General features: G+C 39.0%; 1 protein-coding gene across 4 annotated transcripts in view; it reads left to right on the forward strand.

Moving 5' to 3' along the window:
• Positions 1-21,630, forward strand: part of GSTCD (glutathione S-transferase C-terminal domain containing) — a 148,341-nt gene extending 126,711 nt beyond the window's left edge. For all 4 annotated transcript variants that reach the window (XM_065597664.1, XM_008170109.4, XM_065597663.1 and 1 more), the window contains 4 exons: positions 7,162-7,295; positions 9,567-9,597; positions 14,192-14,261; positions 21,125-21,630. In XM_065597664.1, coding sequence (XP_065453736.1) covers positions 7,162-7,295; positions 9,567-9,597; positions 14,192-14,261; positions 21,125-21,261 — 372 coding nt within the window. In that variant the 3' untranslated portion in view covers positions 21,262-21,630. The remainder of the gene's footprint in view (positions 1-7,161; positions 7,296-9,566; positions 9,598-14,191; positions 14,262-21,124) is intronic.
• The last annotated feature ends 3,751 nt before the right edge of the window (positions 21,631-25,381 follow it).

Consider the following 25,381-nt stretch of genomic DNA (forward strand, 5'->3'; position numbering starts at 1 on the left):
GTTTGGTGTCTCAGAAGATAACTAAAGTATATTAGCATTGTCTGATTATATGGTGGAGATGTATTGTGATGTATCAGGGTGAGTATTTTTGTTTGTTTTTTAATTAATCATAGCACTTCAAGCTTAGAGTGATTCGTTAAAGAACAGTACTTTAAGGAAGGATTTGAAGATGGAAAAGCAATATTCACTGCACCAGGACTCAAGGTGGTGTGAAAGGTGCAGCATGGAAGATGGTGTAAAGAAGTCCATCTTTATATGTAGTGATGTGAACTTTAGAAATATTTTCAATAGAGAGAATTCAGAGAAGGATACCAAGGTCTAGTCAAGTATAAAGTGTTTGCAGAGTAAAGTGGGAATAATAAGGCAAGATCAAAGTGGAGATATGAAAGGCCTCAAAGGTCAAGATCTTTAAAGAACTTAAATTTGATGCAAAGTTGAAAAGGAACAAGTGGATATGTATCAGAGTGAGTGAGAGGGGGAAAGGTTGCATGTAAAGGCCCAGACTTTATACCCAGGCTGGAATACTCCTAGTTTTCAGTGTTCTGACTACCATACAAGTCACCCATCCTGCAGGCCTGTCCTGGCTGCAGCTTAGGCTGCTTACATAACTGCAGGTTTGTGGTTCATATGGCTCAGTGGTGCATCCCCCAGTGCTTTGCAGTGTGTTTTTGTTTTGTTTTTCTTTAATCTTGTAATTCAAGGAGCAAGTATGAAGGGTTGATTATTTAGGCCCATTCATTTCCAGCTATACAGCTGAACTATTTGTGCTATGGTATTTTTCCAAAAGCCAGAATCTTCTTTATAATTTACTTCTATCCAGAACTTGTACACAAAACACACACCTGTAGTTCATCCTTTAAATTAATCACTAGTTTTTGCATTCAATGTAATCTTTGTTCAGTTTTTCTGTTATTGAGATTGAGGCTAAATTAAATGTTCCTATGAGAGTTGTACTTTATAGGAGTATGTGTTATACTTCTGAGGTTTGTGGCTAGAGGAATTTTACAAGGTATGTCAGAAGATCTTCAGCTGAAAATTATTCAAGTCCTGATCTTTGTTCATGTTTCAGTGACTTGATTATGTAAGTTATTTACTAAGAAAACCTGGAGCATTGCTTTTTTATTGGGTCCAATGTCACTTTAGAAGTTTTAGCCTGGGCTCTAAGACTGCAGTATAAGATGATGTGCTACTCTTCGCTTCTCAGGATGAGGTCACTTCTCCTAGATAGTCTGGTTCACTTCAGACTCAAACTGGCTAATTTTGCCTTTGTGGAACAGAAGTGTAGTGCAAATATTTCACATTACGTACATTCGCACTCTTATTTCATAGGTAATAATCATGTTCCATTGACAAAATTGTTATAATTTGCAAATAACTATTAACATGACGTAACAGCCTAAGCTGTATCGTTACACAGAAATAAAACAATATAGAAATAATTAACAACTGATATTGTTCTTGAAAGAGTCTAGAAAGACTTTCTCAAATGTAATAATTCTATGTACCCTGAATCTGGTTGATTAGGAAGGAAGTATTTTAAGTTTCTCGTGGCATATTATTTGAATACTGTTTGTATAGTTCATAAAATGGCATAGCAGCAGCACAGACTACTTGACAGTGTTTGCATATAGAACATTTTAAACCAATCCACCCCAACTCAAATGTTCTTTAAGCATTGTGTAACTTTGTTGTGCTCAATGAAATATTCCTGATTGAGACAGTCATTGGTCATGACTTTGAGGATAAACATGGAAGTAGGCAGTTCAGTTTGTTATTATGGACATCCAGATGAATATCAAAATAAAGATTGTTTTTGTTATCACTGCAGAAAATAACCTGTCATGGTTCATTTTGTTGCTGCATGTTATGTACTTGGAAAATAAGGAAGAGGCAAAAAATGACATTTTGTATAAACCTGACAAAGAAGTCTTGACCTGTCTGGATTTTTATTAGTAGGGAATATGTGTAACTGTTTTGAGCTACCTTCAGATAAAGTTGTGCTGTTCTATTTGGCTGCTAGCTTATTGTTAACTTCACATTTTCAAATGTGAAGTTAAGAAGAACTTGTCTGCCAAATAATTCCTCTTATTCATCAGATCAAATTGCAATATTTTAAATGCATGGAGTAATGAAAAACAGGGTTCCAAAACAGAGTATTCTAATATATGATCTAATTCATGCTACTAAGCAGAGCAAAGGTCTGGAGTCTGTAAATAGGAATTGCTAAGCTGAATTGCTTGGAGTCCAAATTTAAATATCAATATTCAGAATACCCCTTAAGCTCTTAGCTATTTTTAATGATGTTTGTTATTTTATAGCACTGATACTGTCAGAGCTGACCTAAGCAAAACAATTGAAAAGTTTGGCTTGGTTTTTCTGGTGCATTAGATTCTCTTTTAATCTGGCAAAGATACAGAAAAGAATGAAAGATTAAAGAGAAATATGGTCTCCTGAAAAGTCCTCCTTTTCCTGCCACTTGTCTGCAGATGATAAACCATGCTGAGGTGTCCCGACGTTCAGGACATGTAATGCACAGCAGTATTCTCACAGCATGTAGACATGCACTATCGCTACATCACTGTGTTGCTTCGGTGTTTGGGGAAGGGTCTCCATCATTATACTGTAATATATACATTAAGGACTAAATGAATTAGTTGTCCAGATTAATGTGAAATCCAACAGAATAGGACATCATGACAAAACTACATATTGGATGTTATTAATGATAACCAGTTTTCAACTGTGTGGATTCTGCTGAGCTGAAAGGAGAAGTCAGTTGGCTTAAAGGTTACGCAGGATCAATAAAATAATTCTCTATAGATATTAGTTAGCAGCAATTAATTGTTTCTTTTATATGTATCAGATCTGTGTTTTAGCACTACACTGAAAGAAGAGCTCCTGCCCTGCACAAGGGAACTGGGAGAGGACAGGAATTAGTCAGTGTTGAACCTGGTAGCTGTGATTTTTAAAAATCTTCTCTTGTTTTTAAATTATTTTTGTTCAGCTACTTTGTTTTTATATACAATGATGAACGGTCTGTTTGATACAGCCGTAACACCTTTTCCTACACTAACAAGCATATTTCTGATCCTTCTGTGTGCAGCTGTATTAACTACTACAGGTACTGATTGGTTGCTTTGTTCACTGAGCTTACATAAAGCAATTTGCAGACAACAGTAGCACATCTGTTTTATTTTGTTTTTACACAAATTTGGGATTTAAGTTATTTTACCTTCTGATTTCTGTAGTCAAAAATCTTATTGTGAACCTTTAAATGTGAGTTTAAACCTTGTTTCAAAACTGCTATGCTAAAGACTAATTAAAACACATTTATATAAGCACACACAAATGCATATCTGTAATTAATACATGCTGTAATTTCTCCAGTGCTCAGAGACCATAGAGAAAATTATCAACCATTAAAATTGGCACCTATTGTGCTCAAGTATTTGAGCATATATGGTACTTTTCTCCTCTACATGTGAATGGCTTGTATCAGTTGATATCCCTAGCCGTAATGTTCTTTTGATGTAGTCGATTGTGGGTGGATATTTTTCCATAGTACCTAGGTTTACGTTTTATAGTGACGGGGAGGAGTATTATTTAATACCGGTCTTGGTAATACACTGACTGGAATCCTGTATAATTATTTCATTTAATCCCATAACAAGATCTACCATTTATGTGGATACTGTGTATGATTAACTTGCCTTTGTCAAAATGGTAAAGTCAATGTAATCAGTCAGTAGTAGCTACCTACGTCCCTGTAACATATTTGTTTAGGGCCAGATCGTTTCTGGCCCCTGTAGGGCTACATAATAGGGAATGGCACATGGGACTCTTCCCTGTACACAAACCAGGTGCTTCCTTCATAGGGGCCAACCCCAGTAGCAATCTCTGAGTTCCAATGAGTGAGGGAAATGCTCCCTGGTGCGCTATTCACTCCAAAGAGCATGGAGAGGATATAGGGTTATGACTGGTCATGGAGGGGATTGCACACTGGGGTGGTGCAGTGGGTGTGCGCCTCCTGAATTCTGGGAAGCTCCAGGACAACTAAGGCACTGTGGTTCCACGCTGCCTCAATGCCAAGTTGTGCATGAGTGGCACAATCTGGCCTTTAATTTTTAAAATTTAGTTTGGTAACACAAAGATTGTGACAGACTGGCAAATTTTATATGGATATGATTATTTGTAGTGAGAGAGTGCCCAGAGGCCCCAACCAAGATCAGAGCCCTTATTGTGACAAGCACTGTACAAACACATAGTGAGACACAATTCCTTCCCAAGGGCTCTTACAGTCTAAGTAGACAAGACAGACAAAGTAGGAAGGTTAGACACAAAGTGTTGAGCACCCAGCATTTGAAATCAAAATCAAACCTTGGTAAGGTTTCTCAAGTGGTACACCTGGGATCACTAGTCACCTTTGAAAATCTTGGCCATGACCTGTAACTTTTTTTCTCAGACCTCTGCAATACCAGGATGCAATATCAACATTAAACACTGTGTGATAATGAAAATTTGATTTCCTTACTTTCGTCATAGCTTTAGCTATCTTTTTATGGAGCCCTAACTAGGCATTTTAGTGCCTGGAGCAAGCAAGCAAGCATATTTGCGCCTCCCACCATTTTTTCCTTATTTTTCCACCCAGAGATGATGGGGTGGGGCCACCCAGGGTCACATGCCCCCACCCCCAGTTTTTTTGGTTGGACCCCCCCAACCCAGACAGGTTGGGTGGCCCACTGAGGTGAGTCAGGTGTTGGAGGTGGTGCTCCCTCCCTGAGCCCCGTTGCTGCAGGGTCGGCCCAAATCAAGCCCTGCCAGACCGGGGCTTTATGTGTCGCCTCTGTTTCTGCCCCATTTTTCCACCCTCAGCAGCTTTATGCGGCTGCCCCATTCATCCTGCCCTGGTTACGGCCCTGTCTTTTTGTATCCTTTTGTACGGTTTCCACTCTTGTTATTGTTTCCATGTATCTACAGATTTCAGTGCAATGAAGCAAATCACAGAGCCAAAGGTTTTTTTAGGGAGAATGGAAAAGAGTGAAGATTTCCTTTTCTCTACAGCAGCTGTGGCTAGATTTTGAGCACTGCTGAGAACCTATTAGTCATCTGGAACTCAAATCTCTCAAGATCAGGGCCATAAATTGTTCCTGAATTTCTGTGCATAAATCTAGTCTTCTTTACCAACTAATCTATCCATAGAATGTGTGTTCAGGTTTTTATAACATGCTCACGTAGTACAGAAAGTTTCGAAATATCACCGTGGTATGTCACCAGTCTCTCTCGTCAGTTTTAGATGGTTGAAATGTTTCATCTTGCATATTATAAGCAGTGTCCCTCAAGGAGGAATGGAATTTAATCCACTTGAGCCCAATATCCAAAAGGTCACATATTGGAAAACTGATCTAAGATCAAGGCTTCAGCACCTGAGAATCGAATTTAATTATTCACAGATCAATGTATGTCAAGAAATACTAACAAGTCAATACAGTCACAGAAAACATCTTAACTACTAATTATAAATCACAACCAAACCCTCAGCTCACCACTCAGACCGCATACTAGTTTTTACTATTTGTCTGTTAAAGATCTGCTGACCTCCTATGAAACACTTTATAGAAGCAGTTCTATCTTATTTCTTTTTTTGTTTTGTTTCGTCCCAGCACTTAAAGGAATTTTAACGAATGACTAAAAATGGTGGCTGATTAGCATTTTTTTCCATCACTAGGAGAATCTGAGAAATTTTTTATGTTCTGGATTGTTTTGCTTTCTTTATTTTCTGTTAAGAAAATGTAAATGAGAACATGATCTTTGTGCCTTAAAGGTTCATTTGTTCGTGTTGCTTGTTCTCCAAATGAAATCACAGTTTGTGACGTAATTTCCATCTTAGCCAATCGTGTAGTCAAACAGAATTGTAATATTATGTTAGGAATAAGCAGGAGGAACAGATTAATATTTAAGGCAGAAAGCCTGTTTTTATGCACAAGTTCCTATAGAGAAAAATATATAAACAAAATGTTGATATAAGGACAATTTATTTCTGTAAATTCCCATTTTTTTAAAAGCTACAGTTTTGTCCCTTATGATTAAGGCTAAGTTTTTGTCATGGATATTTTTAGTAAAAGTCACAGACAGGTCACGGGCAATAATGAAAAATTCACGGAAGCCCGTGACCTGTCCTTGACTTTTACTAAAAATACCCATGTTCTTCCCGATGTGCCTAGCCCACTCTTTGGGCTTAGGGGTGGATAAATGACCCCACCTCCTCCTTCCCCTTTTGTGTCAAAGGAACTGACCTGCTTTCCACAGTGAGTGTAGTTATGACTAGCACTTGCAGAGATGTGAGGGGTGGAGCCTCCTTGTGTATTTCACATGCGCACACACTCAGAATCTGGCCTGTCATGATTAAATGACATGCTAAATGTTTTTTCCTGGTGTACAAATGCATCTCGAAAGAAAGAAAATTACAATGGAATGACAAAATCTTTGCCTGCTTATAGTCTCTGACAAACAAATACCCGTTTACCAAATACCTCAGCTAAAAAGGTGCTGTCTCATAAACCTAAATTTGATTAAATATATTTTTCCTCTTTCTTGGCTTTACAGAAACCAAATAGTCGAAAGTGTGTTAGGATTTTCTTTCAATGAGAGATGATATATAATATGACCTATATGTGTGTTCCTGATTATTGTATTTCACACATTGTTTTTATTATAAAATCTAGCTTTAAAATATTTCTGTACATTTCTAAGGATTTCTTACTTGGACTGAAATTCTTCACTAACCAGAATGAGAGTTTGTTTTAAAATGTATTTTATGTGTATCTTCAGTTGAGTTGGTATGGTATGTACCTACTGTAAAATGTGATTGGCAAGTAACTTTAGTTCAGCATCTATAGCTTCTCCACCAACATGAATGGTTCATGAAGTTCCTTTGGCATTAAAATGAGCAAAAGAAATGTCTGAGAGAGCCATGAGGCACACAAGCTGAGTGGTTGGGAATAGGCTCTTGCCTCACCAGGTAGCTTGCACTGCAGTGCATGGGGAATTTTCTTGAGCTCTTTAGATGTTCAGGTAATTCAGTCAGCCAGAAAAGTGTTAAGAAATAGAGTTGTAAGTGAACAGAACAATGCTGTTAAGGTTTCCTTTTTTTATATATTTTAGGTGGCTCTGCATGCTTGTGGCGTGGCAACAGATATGGTGATTGAGCACTGCATCAAGGCTCATGCAGCCTTTGTCATCTGCCCTTGCTGTTATGGTTTCATTCAGAACACAGTGAAATTTACATTTCCACGAAGGTGAAGAATCTAGTTGTACAAGGGACTGGAAATGTAAAGTTAAATTTGCACTATAAAGAGGGGGGGAAATCAAAAGTATGTAAATGGACAATTAATGTCACCCAAAGAATCTTAACTCTGCCCCATAAAGTTGCTGTGTCAACACTGAAAAACTATATGTTGACTTTAACTATCCAGGAGAAACAGGTTCACCTCATCAGTGACCACAAAAATACCTACAGCCTTCTTTCCAGAAATACGTACTCGACTGAGAAAGGGGATACTTACTAATTCCTGGATCAGTGTTAAAACAGCTATTCAACACAGTTCACAAAAATTTTATATGCCACCAATTATATATGTGTTGCTAGATACAGTGCTAGTGAATCAACATGTACTGTACTAACCTCCAAATCCAAAATAATGAATTTATGGAAATTTCATGAAAACAGTAATGGGTAATGAGATGTGTGTGTGGTAGGGGGGAGTATCACATTCAGTCCTAGACACATAATATGTATGCAGTCAGTTACAATGGGACTGATTGACAAATATGTTACTGCAGTTCACCACCAGTGAAACCCCATTGATTTTGGGGGATTTACACTGGCATAAAACTAAAGTAATAACTGGTCAATCAAGCCCTCTAATCTAAGGTTAATCTTTTGATATTTCTACCACAAACTGTACTTATTGTCTTCTCCAGATTTAAGATGTCCATGATCATAACCCTTAGGCTTTGGCCTTTTTAACGCCCTTGGTCCAAAAATAACACATCTTAGGAAGTAGGTATATGGGAATGAAGGCTAGAGTGTTTCAGGACAGAGTTAAGATTGAGTAGCTTTAATAGTGTATTTTCATACTTTCAGACTGGTTTATGGTTTTAAGTAGACTCTTACCTTTTGAATTTCCAAGGTTATAAAATTTGGGTTTTATTAGAAAATACACCACTCTTTGGGTCTATATTGTCTGACATAAATAAATCTTTCTATCTTAAAAGGGATTCGTCAACCTAAAAATAATATATTTTTGTTTGAAAATATTTTTCTTACTACTTTTACAAGAAACATCTAAGACTGCTGTAACTGAACGTGATTAAAGAATAACTATTTGTTTTTTCAGTTTGATTACTTTGTGCATTTGACAGCACTTTATGTTCCCCCAGTTTTGTTCTATATCCTGTATAGTATGTTTCCTCTTTTGTTTGTCTCCATCTTTCACATAGCAAGAAGGAAGAAAAAATATTAAAAAAAACAGGATAATACAACTGTAAAGTTGCAAAAATGGGCAGAGGGATTTAGGGACAGATATAATATTAGAAACTACTTTCAACTTATTTTTTAAAGGTCGACTAGATGCTATCATTTAACTTCAAGTTAATTACAATTTTAGGCTGGAAATTAATTAAGGTTTGTGAAGATGTTTGAGAACTTTTGCTCCAAGGTGCTGTAGAAATGCAAAGTGTTATGTTTTTTATTAACATTTACAATTTTAAAGGCTCTAAAGCACATAAGAGACTATCTAGCTCTCAGTGCAGCAGTTCAGCCTTGGGACTACAATTTAATTTTCTTAAAGTTGGTAATATTAGAAAACATTCCACAATAACTGGGCATAAAGTATTTAATTCAATTCTAGTGACAAATAATGCAGTTTTATGGTATGGCAGACACAAAAGGCATGTGTGTTTATATACCGTAGGGCAGCGGTTCTCAAACTTCATTGCCCTGCAACCCACTTCTGACAACAAAAATTACTACATGACCCCAGGAGGGGGTACCAAAGCCTGAGCCCACCCAAGCAGAGGGGGGTCAAAGCCCGAGCCCCACCGTGGCGGGCTTCATCTTTGGCCCCAGGTGGTGAGGCTTGGGCTTTGGCTCCGGGCCCCAGCAAGTCTAACACCAGCCTTGGTGACCCCATTAAAATGGAGTCGTGCCCCACTTTGGAGTCCCGACCCACAGTTTGAGAACTGCTGCTGTAAGGGATATACGTGGCTATGATATAGAGTATTTATATAAAGTATGGACAAAGCCGGTTTCATAAAAATGTGTAGTATTTATAATGGTTAAAGAAAAAACTTCAATAAATAGTACAATAAAACATAAAATTACATATAATGTGCTTTTTCTACTCAAGTGAACTAAAGCTGTCATATTTTCTGCTTCTGAATACAGCTTCACAGCCTCCAGATAAAAATATTTTGTTTAAAATTCAATCAAGTGTTTAAAAATTACTTCTGTTTTCAATCTTGGTTATTTCCAATGTTGATTTAATCAATCTCCTTTTCTGTTTCAGTCATCGGTTCAAGGAAGTTTTATCCTATAAGGTATGTAAAGGTATTTCTGTGGTTAGATTTTCTTTTTGTGCCCTTTTCTGCATTTCCCCTGTGGTTTGTAGTGGAATGAATTTATCTTTTAATTATGAGGATGAACACACAATGTAATAATGTTTAGTAATTCAGATCTACTCACATTCCTTCCACTTTTTAAAAAAGGATTATTTTCAGTAAAATAAAATCAGATGATTAACCATAAAAGAACTTTATCCCTTAGTAAAGATAAGTAAAACACCCTTAAGATTCATGTTTTGACATGTTTCATTTAAAATTTTCTGGATACCACTCATTTTATAGACTTTGTGTAAGGATTGATTGTTCTTAGGTATATAGACCTAACTAAATGTATATTTATTTATTTATTTACTAAATGTATGTTTTGTATACTGCTTGCTTCTAGAGAACTCATTTTCCAATAGCTCTTATCTGAAAAATATTTAAAGAACTAGCTTTCTTTCTGTACAGCAACCTATTAAAGACAATACAATCTATTGTAAGCTTCAGATTTTTCTCTATTTAATGATAGTGTTTCTCCTTAATTTGCACCTTGAGCATTGGATAGGCACTTTTATAAATAGGAATAAATCATAAATACAATTCTTTACTAAGATTGTTTTAGCAATTATTTTAATTAAAATGGCTTTCTAAAGTACTTAATATACATTTAATATGTCATATTTGATTTAAGATGAGTTTAAAATGTCATCGATCAACAAACCTTTGAATAGTTGTATTACTCTCTTTCTCTAATCATTCTTCTGTGTGTGACTGGGTGTAGTGTTAACTAAAAATGTTTATTTCAAAATAAGAGGACTTTTTGTTCAATAGTGAATTCTCATTCATGGACGAATGGATTTTACCATTTCTTTTGCCTAAATTTGCTTCATTATATGTAATTCTTGAGCCAGTTCTCACCTCTTCTGTAATCAGAGGTGATATGGGGGGTCACGCAGGGTAACATGCCCCCTCAGATTTCTGCCAGGGCTTATATGCCCTTCCCTGAATCCTGCTGCATACCACCAGAACCTATAAATTCTGCCCCCTCTTGCCTCCTCCCCCCGCACAATATAGAATCATAGAACATCAGGGTTGGAAGGGACCTCAGGTGTCATCTAGTCCAACCCCCTCCTCAAAGCAGGACCAATCTCTAGACAGATTTTTGCCCCAAAACCCTAATTGGCCCTCTCAAGGCTTGAACTCACAACCCTGGGTTTAGAAGGCCAATGCTCAAACCACTCGCCTCTGTCTGTAATGATCCTGTATTTGGAGGACCTACCTTGGAAATGCTCACCAGCATTTTTCCTTTGTCTTCTCAGATCTCCCTGTGGACATCTTAGGTTTCTTGATGTTACACAGTAACTTAACTGCAAAAAGTCCCTGAACCTTGAGAAACCTCCTTGAACTTGAACTTGAACAGTAGGAAGAAAAAATCACGTTCCTTTCAGTCCCTAGCAATAAATAAATAATTAATAAATAATCTTAATATCTGTGTCAATGTCACTTTTAAAGTACTTTTACGAACTCCTTGTCAATGTTGTAAAAGTTTTTTGGGACAGATTTACAAATAAGTTAAGTCTGAGGACTGTTAGGTTGTCACATGCATTGTAGTTGTAGCCGTGTCGTCCCCAGCATATTAGAAAGATGAAGTGGATGAGGTAATATCTGTTATTGGACCAACTTCTGTTGGTGTGAGAGGCAAGCTTTCGAGCCACACAGAGCTCTTCTTCAGGTCTGGGAAAGGTATTCCAAGTGTCACAGCTAAATGTTAACTACTTATGCTAAACAATCTGTTCAGATAGCTATAAGTATTTTTATATATCATATTAATATATTGGTTAAAATTATTGGCTAGTGACTAAAGTTCAAATGTGGTGGGCAGACATTGCCTGTGTCCTTTAGTTCCCATCTTAAATTCATTTTTCTTATCTTCCTTTGAGAGATCCAAGGAGACATCAAGAAGAATGACAATTCCCATATAATGATAAATCTGATTTTTTTTAAACCAATGTACTTTATTTGTACCTAACAAGACTTATAATAGACCAACAGGGATATAGCCTCTCTATGTCCATGGAATCCATTCACTGTTGGTCACCTTGGTCTATCTGCTATCATTTTACTTTTCTGATGGGAACATTTTGCCTTGATTCATTAGAGTTTAAAGTTGCAAAACTAGGACTATGATGGTTGTAGGCTTGCACCAAAAGACACTCAGAGGCCACATTTTTTCATCTTTCCCTGAGGGATGGTTGGAAAGTAGGAACCAAACTATTTCACATATTTAGCTTTGACAGTTTAGCAGAATTTGCTCTCTCCAGAGAGCAAGTTAACTACATGAAAAGCTGGATAGTTTTAATTATGATGTTCGTTGTCCTGATAATGACTGCACCATATCTACCATCAGAAAATGTGACAGGTTGCTATTTTTTGAAGGGGAAATTATATAGTCGTTACCTGGACGATAGTTAAACTTTCAGGTTGTCTTCACAGAAAGGTGAGATGTTTGTGTATTCACAAGCCAGTCCTCATTTTTCAAGTTAGTTGAGTGATAATGCTTACCTCAGAGTTCAGATCTGGTTTGACAGGCTGCAGAACTGGCAGGGGCAGTGGGCTCTCTGGGTTGGGTGGGGTAACCAGATGAAGGCAGGGAGCTCTGTGTATGCTCATTCTTTATATGAGAAAACTGAGCTGAGCCTGTTTCTTTAGAGACTTTTAAGTTTGAGTGTGGCCCCATACCCTACCTAGGCTATGTTACAGCCTGAAATATAGTAGCTACCCTTTATTCATTCACTGAAATGACAACTGCTTAGCTTCCCGGCTCAGAGTTGTTTTTACTTGCTGCTGCTTTCTCTTTCTTGGAGCCTCCTCCAGTACCTCTCCCCTTAGCTCCGACTGCCCCTCCTATACCAAAGCCAGGTGCTTTTGGAAGCCTCTGCCTGGTGGCTTAATTTGGGGTTTTTCTCTTAGCAGCTCTTCCTGCCCTGACCAACTGCTCCAACTTCTTCAAGCTTCCCAAACAGCTGTTCCAGCAGCCCTAATAGCTGGTAAAATGTTAGAAGTCAGGCAGATACATCCGAGCTTGCAGTCCCTTCACCCAATGCAGGGACTGAGCCTTTAAAAATCATCTCTTTATATTAGGAGCAATGGTCTCAAGTTGCAGTGGGGGAGGTCTAGGTTGGCTATTAGGAAACACTATTTCACTAGGAGGGTGGTGAAGCACTGGAATGGGTTACCTAAGGAGGTGGTGGAATCTCCTTTCTTAGAGGTTTTTAGGGTCAGGCTTGACAAAGCACTGGCTGAGATGATTTAGTTGCAGATTGGTCCTGCTTTGAGCAGGGGGTTGGACTAGATGACCTCCTGAGGTTCCTTTCCAACCCTGATATTCTATGAATAACCAAGAATGGAAGGATAACCTAGTTTGATTTAAGAAAGTAGTGCTCATTTCAAGAGCTCTAACTTTGGTTCTCTGTTACATTCCATAGAAAAGTTTCTCATGTCCGTATTGCCATCTGACATTACAGAGGGCTCTATAAAGCTGGACAATTCTGAAATAGTTCTTGCCAGAGGTGGTGCTAGCCCTTTGGGGACCCTAAGCAGGAATATTTTGCCCCTCCCAACACATAATAAAAAGTGAATAGGGGGCTCCGTTTTGCTGCTTGGGGCCTTAAGCAGTTGCTTAGTCTGCTAATGACAAACACCAGCTCTGGTTGTCATTGCTAGGTCTTAGCCTTGAAATTTCAGCTGTCCCACTTAGTATAATTTTTAGGAGCATTCTTTTCAGTTGTCATTGCATCACAATCTTTCCCCCTCCCACTGCAAGAATGGTTAACTTATCTACCCCTGCTTCATTTGTCTTGCTAGCCAAAGGCTAAAAATGGAAGTCAGAGTCAGTTCTTGATATCTTATAAGGAGGTTTCTACTTTTGTTTAAATTTATTTTGTGCTATAGAGTTAAGAGAGTTTCCCCACGTCAAGGTGTAGAACACTGGACTCCAATTTCAAATTGACTCTATACTGATTTGGGTGGGATTTGAGTAATGGAACGTTTCCCTGTCCCCAACAAGGGTGATGGTGATTCTTTCCTGCTTCGGAATCATTACTGATAGGAGAGCAGGATGTTTGAGTGCCCCCGCACTCCAGTTTGAATGCTACCCACAAATGGGGAGAGGAGGTCCAAGACTGACCCTGTGGCAGTAGGATGGCTTGGCTGCCGATTGGTGCATACTGGAAGGGTTTAAGTAGCCTGAAGTATGCCACCCAAGAACACTGCCCTGTTGTAGGGGCTGTGTCCAATTCCCCTGCTGAATGGAAATAGAGAAGTCTGATCCAGAGACAAACTCACTGCCCCAAAAATGTAGGGAAGTAGAAGTATGGGTGTGGTTATCCAAATTTAATTGGTACACACTTTCAAAGCCTGAAGTGGAGCTGAAATGAGTACAAATAGAAATTAATTTTCATAGAAAAATATTCTATACACGTAGTTTTCTGGTACCTTTGAATGTTTAAATAGGTTTTTTATGTTGAAATTAAATAACTGTTTTAAGGAGTAATGAAATAACACCATATTTCTGTACTTTTTATTCTAGGAGCACATGATTCTTTGCAGATTTGCAGATCAGACCGCTGTTCAGCTTCCACCCGAACGCAGACTAATAGGTTTGCATTTCCACAGATCAGCTGTTGTGTAGAATATGCGCACTATATTTTGTGATGGGCTGAGCTTATGATATATGGGAAGCACTGGTACATTTATCAATAGGGAATTAAATTGCTGTTTTCTCAGCGCACTTATAGCAGTGAGTGTTTCTATTGCTGCATCTTTTTTCACTGTGGTAGTGAAGCATTTTTCCTGGTTGAAGTTTTTTAAATATGAGCTAGAGTATAATTTGACATTTTATTGATCATTATGTCTCTGCACCAGCTCCTTCCCCCTCCATACCCTGAAAAGGGAGAAGACTTCCTGAAGTTCACTAGAGACCTCTCTAAAGCCAATCTAGCTCCCGTGAAAAGTATTTAGATACTCTGGCAATGGGTGACAGTATGAAACCCCTAGATATATTAAACATGATATAGTAGTTGGTGATAAATCATTTAAAAAATTCGCTGACAAATATCCAGTGCCAGATGCGAACTGTCCAAGAATTGTGCAGAAAGTAGCAAAGATAAGAATATCTTTAGCAGAGATATTGAAAACTTCTTTGAAATCGAAGGACTTAAGTGACAAGAAAGGAAGTTGCTGGAACTCCTGTATGAAGGGAATTATCAAGGAAAGATACAGGAAGGACAGACCTATATACTCAACTTCACTAGTAAGAACAAGCTAGATACATTAGTCAGAGTCAGTTTTTAAAGACTAAATAAGGATAATTAAATCTAGCAGCATTCTGAGAATGAAGCTATTTGGTTAGTGTACTGGCTTCCAACTCCTGGGGAAAAAAACAGTAATATATCTGTGGTAATGTGCAGTTCAGCTTTTAGCTATTTGATGTATTAAATAATAAATTACTGTTTTTCTGTTTTACATTTTTATATTGTCCTGGTATATAATAGCAAAAACTACCTGTAGGTTGGGCATTTCCGTGCAATTAATGACCAGCTGGGCTAATGTCTCTCACTTCCTTCAGCGACTCATTAAGTGCTGGAAAATGCCCTCACCTGTTGGCCGTTATGGCTCAAGTCAGACATATATTAATTAAAAAAGAGGGGCTGATCCAAAGTAAAGGGGAAGGCTATTATTTTTTCAAGGAAAGGCTTTTTACTAGATCCCAGATGCAAACATCCCCAAAATATAGACATTTGCTGGATGATATCTGAACCTAGATCCACATCTTACAGCTCAAGTCCATCTCTAGTTCTTGTGTAGGATAGTGACAAATGACAGATGTTCAAGAGCGGATAAAGAATTAGCTTAGCTGTGGCAGATGGATGTATCATTCCTCTGCAATATTTAATTTTCTAAAGGAAAAGGGAGACTACAAACTAGTTTCAAATAAAAAAAACCAACAACAATTCAAGCCAAGATAGGGCAGACGCTGTTGGGGAGTGAAGGTGGATATTCTTGGCTCAAAAACACTTATGAAATACATCAAAGGCAGTAGGAGCAACTAATCTAAATACATTTTTAAAAGCTGCACTTGTGGTATTCAAGGTATTTCCTATAGTTCAGACTACTAAAGGAAATACTGCAGCTTCTGAGATGATTTCCAATTTTACTTAAAAATAGATATGATTGTTTTGCTATTCCACTGTATTTAGACAGAAAAAAATTGCCAGGGTTACAGCTGACAAGTATACTCCACCAACTGAGCAGGGTGTCTCCTCTTTTGCTTGTGAGATAGCCATGGGAGATGGGAAGGAAACTGCCAGTTCAAAAGAGAGGGAAGGGACATCAAATGAGCTTCTGTCAGCCTTTTGATACAAAATGTCAGGTGTTTTTGAATTATTTCAACTTTTTGTATGTTCTCTGTCTCATAGAAATTGTACACTTTTCCTCACAAACTTGTTTCCCCAAGGAGAAAAAAAACCACCTGATCGGTATTTCCATTTTAAAACTAACATTATTTTTCTATTCTATTCAATTAGACATTAGACTATTCTATTCTACTGAAAAATCTTTATGGGGGCGTGGTTGCTGTGGATTAAGTTTTGTTTTCCAATGACTAAACTAAAGGTCAGACCACATTTGTGTTAGATTCATGTTCTTTTGACAGGTCAAGATCAGGTATTGAAAAGCTACATCAAATGCACTTCAGATTTTCTTTTTAAAGAAGAATTTTAAATGATTGAAAGCATGGGAACAATTTTAGAGGGTGTGTGTGTGTGTGTCTTTTTTTTTTCTATATTTGTAGATAGTGAGAAAGTGGCTTATTCTGCCTTTTTTCCAGTCTTTTAAGGTTGAGAAAAAATGATATATGTAGCAATGCTTACTGTGGGTCACACAACTTCTATAAAATAGTACGGGTTTATTGACTTGTCATACTGCCCACGTGCCACCAGATAAACACCTCAAACTTAAAGGCCTGGTCACAACAGTTCAGCCTGTTTATCTATCAGTGGTAGTTATATAGTACTAATTACTGCTGGGTATCTGTGACTAAAAAACTGCTGATTTAACCCAAACAATTACCCAGAAAAACATAATTCCCTGTTAAATAATGAAGACCTCTGTACCCTCTCCATCAGGGCATAATCACTTCCTTTCCCACTCTTCTCTATGGTGCAAACTGGGCATTTTGGTGCCCACTGTGCCCAATAATATCATCCATGCCCAAGCAGTGATGTCACCAGCATCAATCCAGCCTACCTAGTATTCCCTATCTGATCCCAGTACTAGCTCATATATCTAAGACAAATCCCAGTGAGACCAGCAGGGGAACAGGGCCCACGTTGTGACAGATATTCCAAACCAGTCTCCCAGGTGAACAATAAGTAACAATGACATCACTATAATCACAATTTGTGTGCATGTGCACGGAAGGAAATTTTCTTCCTAACCCCAAATACAGGGATCAGTGCTACAATGCAACTAAACACAGACCAAGCTTGGCAGACTTTACTATCCTAGAATTGGGTTTGTTTTAGTTTGAAAAAGAGAAGACTGAGAGGGGACATGATAGCAGTTTTCAGGTATCTAAAAGGGTGTCATAAGGAGGAGGGAGAAAACTTGTTCACCTTAGTCTCTAAGGATAGAACGAGAAGCAGTGGGCTTAAACTGCAGCAAGGGAGGTTTAGGTTGGACATTAGGAAAAAAGTTCCTAACTGTCAGGGTGGTTAAACACTGGAATAAATTGCCTAGGGAGGTTGTGGAATCTCCACCTCTGGAGATATTTAAGAGTAGGTTAGATAAATGTCTATCAGGGATGGTCTAGACAGTATTTGGTCCTGCCATGAGGGCAGGGGACTGGACTCGATGACCTCTCGAGGTCCCTTCCAGTCCTAGAATCTATGAATGTATGAATAAGATTTATAATCCATTTGCCAAAATGGGGATGGTAGGGGAAGATCTATATCGGGGAAGCAAATATGCCTGCCGGACTGTCACATCCCTGAACTATTCCCATCCACCCTACCCCATTAATCACTCCCAACCAATCTGTGTCTCTACTGTGTTCAAAGCCACCAGTCAGAATTAGCTGTGTTCATCAGCTGAGGGGTCCAAATTCCACCAACCGCGGAACCATCTTACTAGAGGTGAAGCATTATGTTTTCTGTGTAACTCAGAAATCTGCATTTTAATTATGCAGAAGAAAATGCTTGTTACCATCCATTTGTTATGGAAAAATAGTAAGTAGATTGAACTCAGTACAGTTTAATATTTAAAGAGAAATGTTTAAATATGATATGCAGCTCTGCATCTGTGTGCCAGCTTTTGTGAAATGTACTGTAGTGACTCTCCGATCCCAAATGCATTAAATTGTATTATTTTGTCAGGCCATAGATAAAAGCATAGGAGTATGAAAAGGAGAGACTATAGTAGCTTTTGCATCTTGTTCAAGACTTTATAATTATGAATCTTTAATACATCTCAAGATACTGATGAAACTTTCTTGTAACGGTTGTGAAAGTGCCACCTTTTCTGTGAATTATCAGTTCAGATAGTTTGGACATAGATAGGAACCAAATGTACTGAATAATATTCACCTGAAATCTGTAAAGAAAACATATACCTTTGGCTTGGCTTTACTATCCTACAAAATTCTAAACCAAGAACAATTCAGACTTTTCCTCTACAGTTGCTCAGATTTATTCCCAAATATGTTTCTAAAATGAAGTTTTTGTTTCGATTTCTAGAAGTAATTAGACTGTATGTAACTGATGAGGACAGAGACGTGCACAGAATTAAGTGGCAGTCTGCAATTTTTATTAAACTGTAACACAAGGGAGAGGGTGCTACCTGCTCACTATTCAGACTCTCCAAAACCCGGCATTTAATTGGTTCCAATACAAGGGTTACAGGGCTCTTTACCATAATTGGCATTAGGTAGGCTCATAATGCAAGCTAGGCTCTCCTCAGCCTACCCCCCCCCAGTACTCTGCTCTCTCTCAGTGCTAGCACCTTCCCCCCTGTGAGAGGGACAGGGGTTGCAGCAGGGTGAGGACCTCGACCCACAAAGGCTCACCTTATCACATGAGCCCAAGGTTGGGAAACATTCATTTTATTCTCTTAACTGCATTGGAAACTGGCTGCAAATTGCAATGAATAAACAACTCCACCCCAGTACCTCAGTTAGAAATTGACTGTGTTCCTACTCAACCCCCTGTGGCTTGAAGGCAAAAAACTCCCTGGTGCCCTTCCAATTGCCTCATGGCAGAAAAAAATCCAACTGACCCCCTAAACAGGCGATTGGCTAGAGCTGCAGCACCTGTCAGGCCAGGTTCCCATTCCTACTTCAAGTGGGTAGAGTGGGCTACTGTAATGGAGTTGAAAGAGGCTCCATATGACCCCTGCTTTGGGCTAAATCCTGGGAGCTGGGGAGTGCTGGCCAATGAGCACCCCTCTCCCCCAGCAGGTCAGTGAGTTCCAGAGACTTCCATGGGGAGGAGTTACCTACTGTCCCTTGGTGAGTGTCTCCCTCCCTTCTGCTGGGACTGTCCGCCCTTTCATCATTGGCCCCATCAAGTTCTCCCACCCATTTTGCTGGCGAGCACTTATTTTCATGTTGCCACAAATCAGTCACCCTGGATAAACTTTGTTCAGTATTTTATTTTTGTATTTTCTGTGGAAATGGGCTAATAGTTCTGTTAAACACTTTAAGGCTACATCTACACTACAGGGGGGGGTCGATTTAAGATACGCAAATTCAGCTACGTGAATAGCGTAGCTGAATTCGACGTATCGCAGCCGACTTACCCCGCTGTAGGGACGGCGGCAAAATTGACCTCTGCGGCTTCCTGTCGACGGCGCTTACTCCCACCTCCGCTGGTGGAGTAAGAGCGTCGATTCGGGGATCGATTGTCATGTCCCGACGGGACGCGATAAATGGATCCCCGAGAGGTCGATTTCTACCCGCCGATTCAGGCGGGTAGTGTAGACCTAGCCCAAGATTTCCAGATTTTAGACAAGACATGAAGGAGATTAGGAAAATGGCTATGGCTGATGGGAAGTGGGGACCAGTTCCCCTCTGCCCCATCCGCCACCACCTGAGGAGCTGGTGCCAATCTTTCCCTAGTACCAGGAGCTGTCTTTACCTGCCACGTACACATGATGTATCCCACACCCCGTAATTTTGGGTAATAGAAAAGAACACATTGTGTTTCTCCGTCCATAAAGGAGGATAATAATCCAACCTCTTTGTCATGTGAGGTTTGTGAGGCACACACGTAAAATAATGGTTGCCATAGAAATATTAATTATTTAATTAAGTAAATAAAAATATAGGTGAAATGGGGGAAAGCAGATTTAGAGATGTGGATTAGGTTGCATCTAGATTCTAAGTTATTTACTGCTATGTAAATAACTTTTCTGACTTCACTAATAATTGAACAATGTTCATTAATGTTATTAATGATCTGGATGATGGGATAGATTGCACCCTCAGCAAGTTCATGGATGACTAAGCTGGTGGGAGCGGTAGATACGCTGGAGGGTAGGGATAGGGTCCAGAGTGACCTAGACAAATTGGAGGATTGGGCCAAAAGAAATTTGATGAGGTTCAACAAGGACAAGTGCAGAGTCCTGCAATTAGGATGGAAGAATCCCATTCACTGCTACAGGCTGGGGACCAACTGACTAAGCAGCAGCTCTGCAGAAAAGGACCTGGGGATTACAGTGGATAAGAAGCTGGATCTGAGTCAGCAGTGTGCCCTTGTTGCCAAGAAGGCTAATGGCATATTGAGCTGCATTAGTAGGAGCATTGCCAGCAGATCGAGGGAAGTGATTATTCCCCTCTATTCAGCACTGGTGAGGCCACATTTGGAGTATTGCATCCAGTTTTGGGCCCCCCATACAGAAAGGATGTGGACAAATTGGAGACAGTCCAGTGGAGGGCAACGAAAATGATCAGGATGCTGCGGCACATGACTTACGAGAAGAGGCTGAGGAAACTGGGCTTGTTTAGTCTGCAGAAGAGAAGAGTGAGGGGGGAATTTGATAGCAGCCTTCAACTACCTCAAGGAGGATTCCAAAGAGGATGGAGCTAGGCTGTTCTCAATGGTGGTAGATGACAGAACAAGGAGCAATGGTCTCAAGTTTCAGTGGGGGAGGGCTCGGTTGGATATTAGGAAACACTATTTCACTAGGAGGATGGTGAAGCACTGGAATGAGTTACATTGGGAGGTGGTGGAATCTCGATCCTTAGAGGTTTTTAAGGCCCGGCTTGAAAAAGCCCTGGCTGTGATGATTTAGTTGGGTTTGGTCCTGCTTTGAGCAGGGGGTTGGACTAGGTGATCTCTTGAGGTTTCTTCCAACCCTAATCTTCTATGATTCTGATGCCAAAGGGAACATTTCTTTGTAGATCATATATTTCTACTAAAAATTAAGGAAGTCTTTTAATGTTTCTGTTTTTGTTCTGGTATTCTAGGAAAACACTGTATGGGGCTGGTGGATCTGGATCGGGCATGGGCTGCAGAAGGATGCAACTACTCTGTCCAAGTGATGTCCATGGAGCCAGAAAGTTGCTCTCCAAAGAACAACATGGTAGTGGGTGTCCCTATTTAGGTTAAGAGATTTATATTTGATTTTAATTTGGGCATCAATTATGAACAATGCCAGGGGTTCAAACTTCTGGGAAGCAGACATCAAACATCCTGAACCCATGGTCTTCAGAAAAGGAAGTAGCAGGAAAAGGGTTGGAAAGTTGGCTGCCTACAGAGCATCACAAATCCTACTTGTAATATGTTATTAAATGACTGCTGGCTTTCATAATGAGAATCCTCTGAAGCATTCACCTGCCTACAGAGTAATATCCACCAGGAATGAAATGTTTTATTTGTCCTGAATTGAAATGTGTTGTTTCCATTTTGAGCATTTAATGTTTTTAATAAAATTAAAGGAAATTTTGAAATAAAAAGTAATTTTGAATCAAAAGATCAAAATGTTTTATTTAAAAAATGTCAAAACAAAACATTTAGCTATTTTAGATTTTTTTAAACAAAATAATGTTGGCAAAATTGACACGAATTCACAAAATGTGTTTGTCGCTGAATCTGCATTATTCACCAAAAAAAAGATGACACCTATATGCTGATACCTCACCGCTAACCTTGGCAAGGATTGCTATTCATCTTAGATTGAGAAACTCATTGCCAGTGCTGGCTGATGTCTGTGCCATTCCTAAAACAAATAATGGTTATATTTGGAAATGCTGAATTTTTATCTGTCATCTTCACTAATTTGTACACAGTTGCATTATGGGAACCCTGTGAAAATATCAACCATATATATGTTACAGTAAAAGGAAAATGAACCTCTTGTGTAGTAGCATCTTTATATCCTAATTTAAATTAGTAGCATCATTCACTAACACAAATCAAAATAGAATATAATGAATTTGTTTGACAGATCTACTGATTTGGTTCATTTATGATTTTGCAATTTGTTTAAAATATAACTAAGGTTTGGTCAATGTGGATGTCACCTTAGCTCTTCAGTGAGTGTTGCACATGAATCTACAAAATACTTGCAGAGATGGGGGAAAGAAAAGCCATCCTCTGAAATTTTTTCTATCTTATGGTTACATCTCCAAAGGTCTAGGTGTCCTTTTTTGTGAATGGCAATGGAAGCCTACATGCTGCTTCATTTAGAGATGCAGGCCTACACAAGCAGATGTAACTTCGTACCTGCATCTTGAATTTTTGACTACACTATGATGCTTTTAGACTAACTTCTTGACAGGTCAGGGAAGGAAGTGTGATCTTATTCTTGTATCATTCTAGTAACAGCAAAGAAACTGCACATTGTGGGCTGAGAGTCTAGCCCAAATACACCTCTGCCTCGATATAATGCTGTCCGCGGGAGCCAAAAAATCTTACCACGTTATAGGTGAAACCGCATTATATCGAACTTGCTTTGATCCGCCGGAGTGCACAGCCCTGCCCCCCCGGAGCGCTGCTTTACTGTATTATATCCGAATTCGTGTTATATCGGGTCGCGTTATATCGGGGTAGAGGTGTATATAACATCATCTGATGTCTCCTGTAATTTCTCAAGCATACCCAAAGGTAAGTTAGTTTTAGAGGCAGCAGTAACTTGTTCCAAGTCTGGATACCATCTCAGTTAAATTGATTTCTACTGAATCCAGGCATAAAGTGTGGAGAGAGGAAATTTTTTATTCGCTGCATGTTGCACCGAAGGAAGACTCGCCAGGGTAAGTCACACGGTGCAAGCTCCATTTTGTCTACTCTAGAGGCTTGCATCAGAGAGACATCTATCTAAGCAAGCCCTATGCTATTAGTTTTAAGCCTGATAATTACTAAGAAGTGGATTTAAGTGGTAGGCTTTGCTGGTCACATTAGTCTAGTATCCTACTGTAACAGATGGTTTTCTATGAACTTACATTTATAAGTTGATATCATACTTATAAAATCTCTAGAGTTTCTATTTGAATAACCTGTCATTTTGTCTTGGATCCACCAATAAGGAAGAAGGGGCTGGGGCTGGGAGCTAACATTGAGCTAACATCTGCAGACATCTGCCCACGAGATGCCCATTGAATAAAAGGGAAAAAAAAACAGTAATCCTAGGAAGCAGGGAAGATAATTCTGGGAAAACATCAAGGTAGTCATCTGTGTGTGGATGTCTTTATTTCTGCCCTTTTTCTTTCTGTGTTTCTGTTATGTGAGTTAGCTGCTTTCTAAATCTCTCAATACATTTTAGCATTGCTGTATTTATGTGAAACTAATAATACACAAATGCATACATCCTGGGTGCAGGCAGTATGCCTCCTTATTCTTAATTTAATCTTATTGAAATGCATGAAGATGACATTGATATTGTTCCGTTAAACTGATCTACTAGTTAATTATGATAGACATATTTGTTGTCAAATTGTTTGTTAGCTTTTTCTACAGTGATGCATGTAAAACATTTTGTTCTTGGGGCTGCAAAAATTCTAGATTGGGATTTTTTCCAGGCACGTAAATACTGGACTTCCAGTTAGTTGTCTGATGGACCTTTAGAACATGCTTTCAAAAGTAATCTTATGGAATCAATAGCAGAAATGGCACTTTGGATACCAGACTTCAAAGGATTAATATGATATTGTAATATAATGATATAACTGTGACAAACAGCAAGTTCTGCCAAGAGGCACAGTTATTCTCATTGTAAAAAAAAAATCTTGTTTCTTATATATACTATCTGCTTTAACTGTTTTTCAACTAAGATTTTTTCTTTGGGATTAATGAACATGCTCTGCTCATGATTTCCGTTCTTCATTTATTAGAACCATATTGAACTAGAAATGTGTTGTTCCTTGAAAGGTTATTGGATATCTACGGTGACAGTCCATCAGTTTTATGTTCCTAAATCTTTTCTGTAAGCACAGATAATAGTAAAGTTTGAAAGTTCCATATGTGATTTCTACAGCAGCTATATTTTTGCCCATGAACCTGTGATGATTGTGTATGGTTCCATGTTTGCTGGTGTGTGACTCAATCTGAATTCCTCTAGATCAGTGGTTCTCAACCTATTTATCATTGTGAGCTGCAGGTTGAGAACCACAGCGCTCCCCTCTTACCCCCCTCCCCCAAATTTCCTCCAACAGACCCCCATGCCCAGCGCCTCCCACCCAGAGACCCCTCCACAGAGTGGGGCCAGGAGCAGATCCCGACCCCGCGGAGCCAGCTGGCAGCTTGGACCCTTGCCATGTGGGGCCAGCCGGCAGACCCAGACCCAGGCGGCTGGGAACCTGGACCCTGCCGCACTGCCCAGCGGCCTTTAGCACACAGCTGGGCCACAGCTATGTGCTAATTGAGCTGCATGTGGCCCCTGAGCCACAGGTTGAGAACCACTGCTCTAGATTATCCCAAAATTACTTTGAAAAGAATGAAGGCTCCTAATAACATGTTTTACCTATTTACAGGGCTAGCTATTTATACAGTACATTAACAAAAAGGAGGCACACAAAAACATTCCACATACAAAAACTTTCACTTAAACAATCAGCGGCTTTCATGGGTTAAATTCAGTAGCCTCTAGCAAGTTCCAAAATTATACCAAAACATTAAACGAAGCTTTAGGTTTCCTAAATGAATAACTTATTAAAGTTATATGCAGAAGGTGAAGCTCAGAACTTTTTTCATTTGACTTTTAATTATGTCTCTCTTATTGACCAGATGCATGACTCCATAGTTAAGGGTGTAAAAAGATGCCCCTTCCCACAATCCCTGGTTCTACTCAAAATGATTGAAAATGTTTGAAAATTCTCCTGGTTAATCTCAGGCTTGAGGAAACATATTTTGGGTAAATTAAAATAAATCACTCAAACCATTTTTCAGTGGAAAAGTAACAGGCTTCTGACTTTTGTAATATGTGTCAAATGGTTTATTTGCTAACTTGTAATTTAAAACAAGCATGGGCTCAAATGTAAATTTGTTACATACTTTCTTACTACTTTAGAACTAGTGGTTGAGATGAGATCATTTGGAGCAAAACTGAACAGTTTGAGGTTTTTCTGTTAACTGACTAAACAGTCAGTGATTCCAGAGATTAAATTCTTCATCGACTCTTTGGCCCTCACCCATTAGTCTGTTTCATCTACTTTTTGCACATTGTTACAAGCCCTGATTGTGAACCTCTCCAGGGCAAGGACTGTCTTTTTTACTAGTTTGTACAGCAC

This window comes from Chrysemys picta, chromosome 5, assembly GCF_011386835.1.
Source record: "Chrysemys picta bellii isolate R12L10 chromosome 5, ASM1138683v2, whole genome shotgun sequence".
In the NCBI taxonomy this organism is placed as follows: domain Eukaryota; kingdom Metazoa; phylum Chordata; order Testudines; family Emydidae; genus Chrysemys; species Chrysemys picta.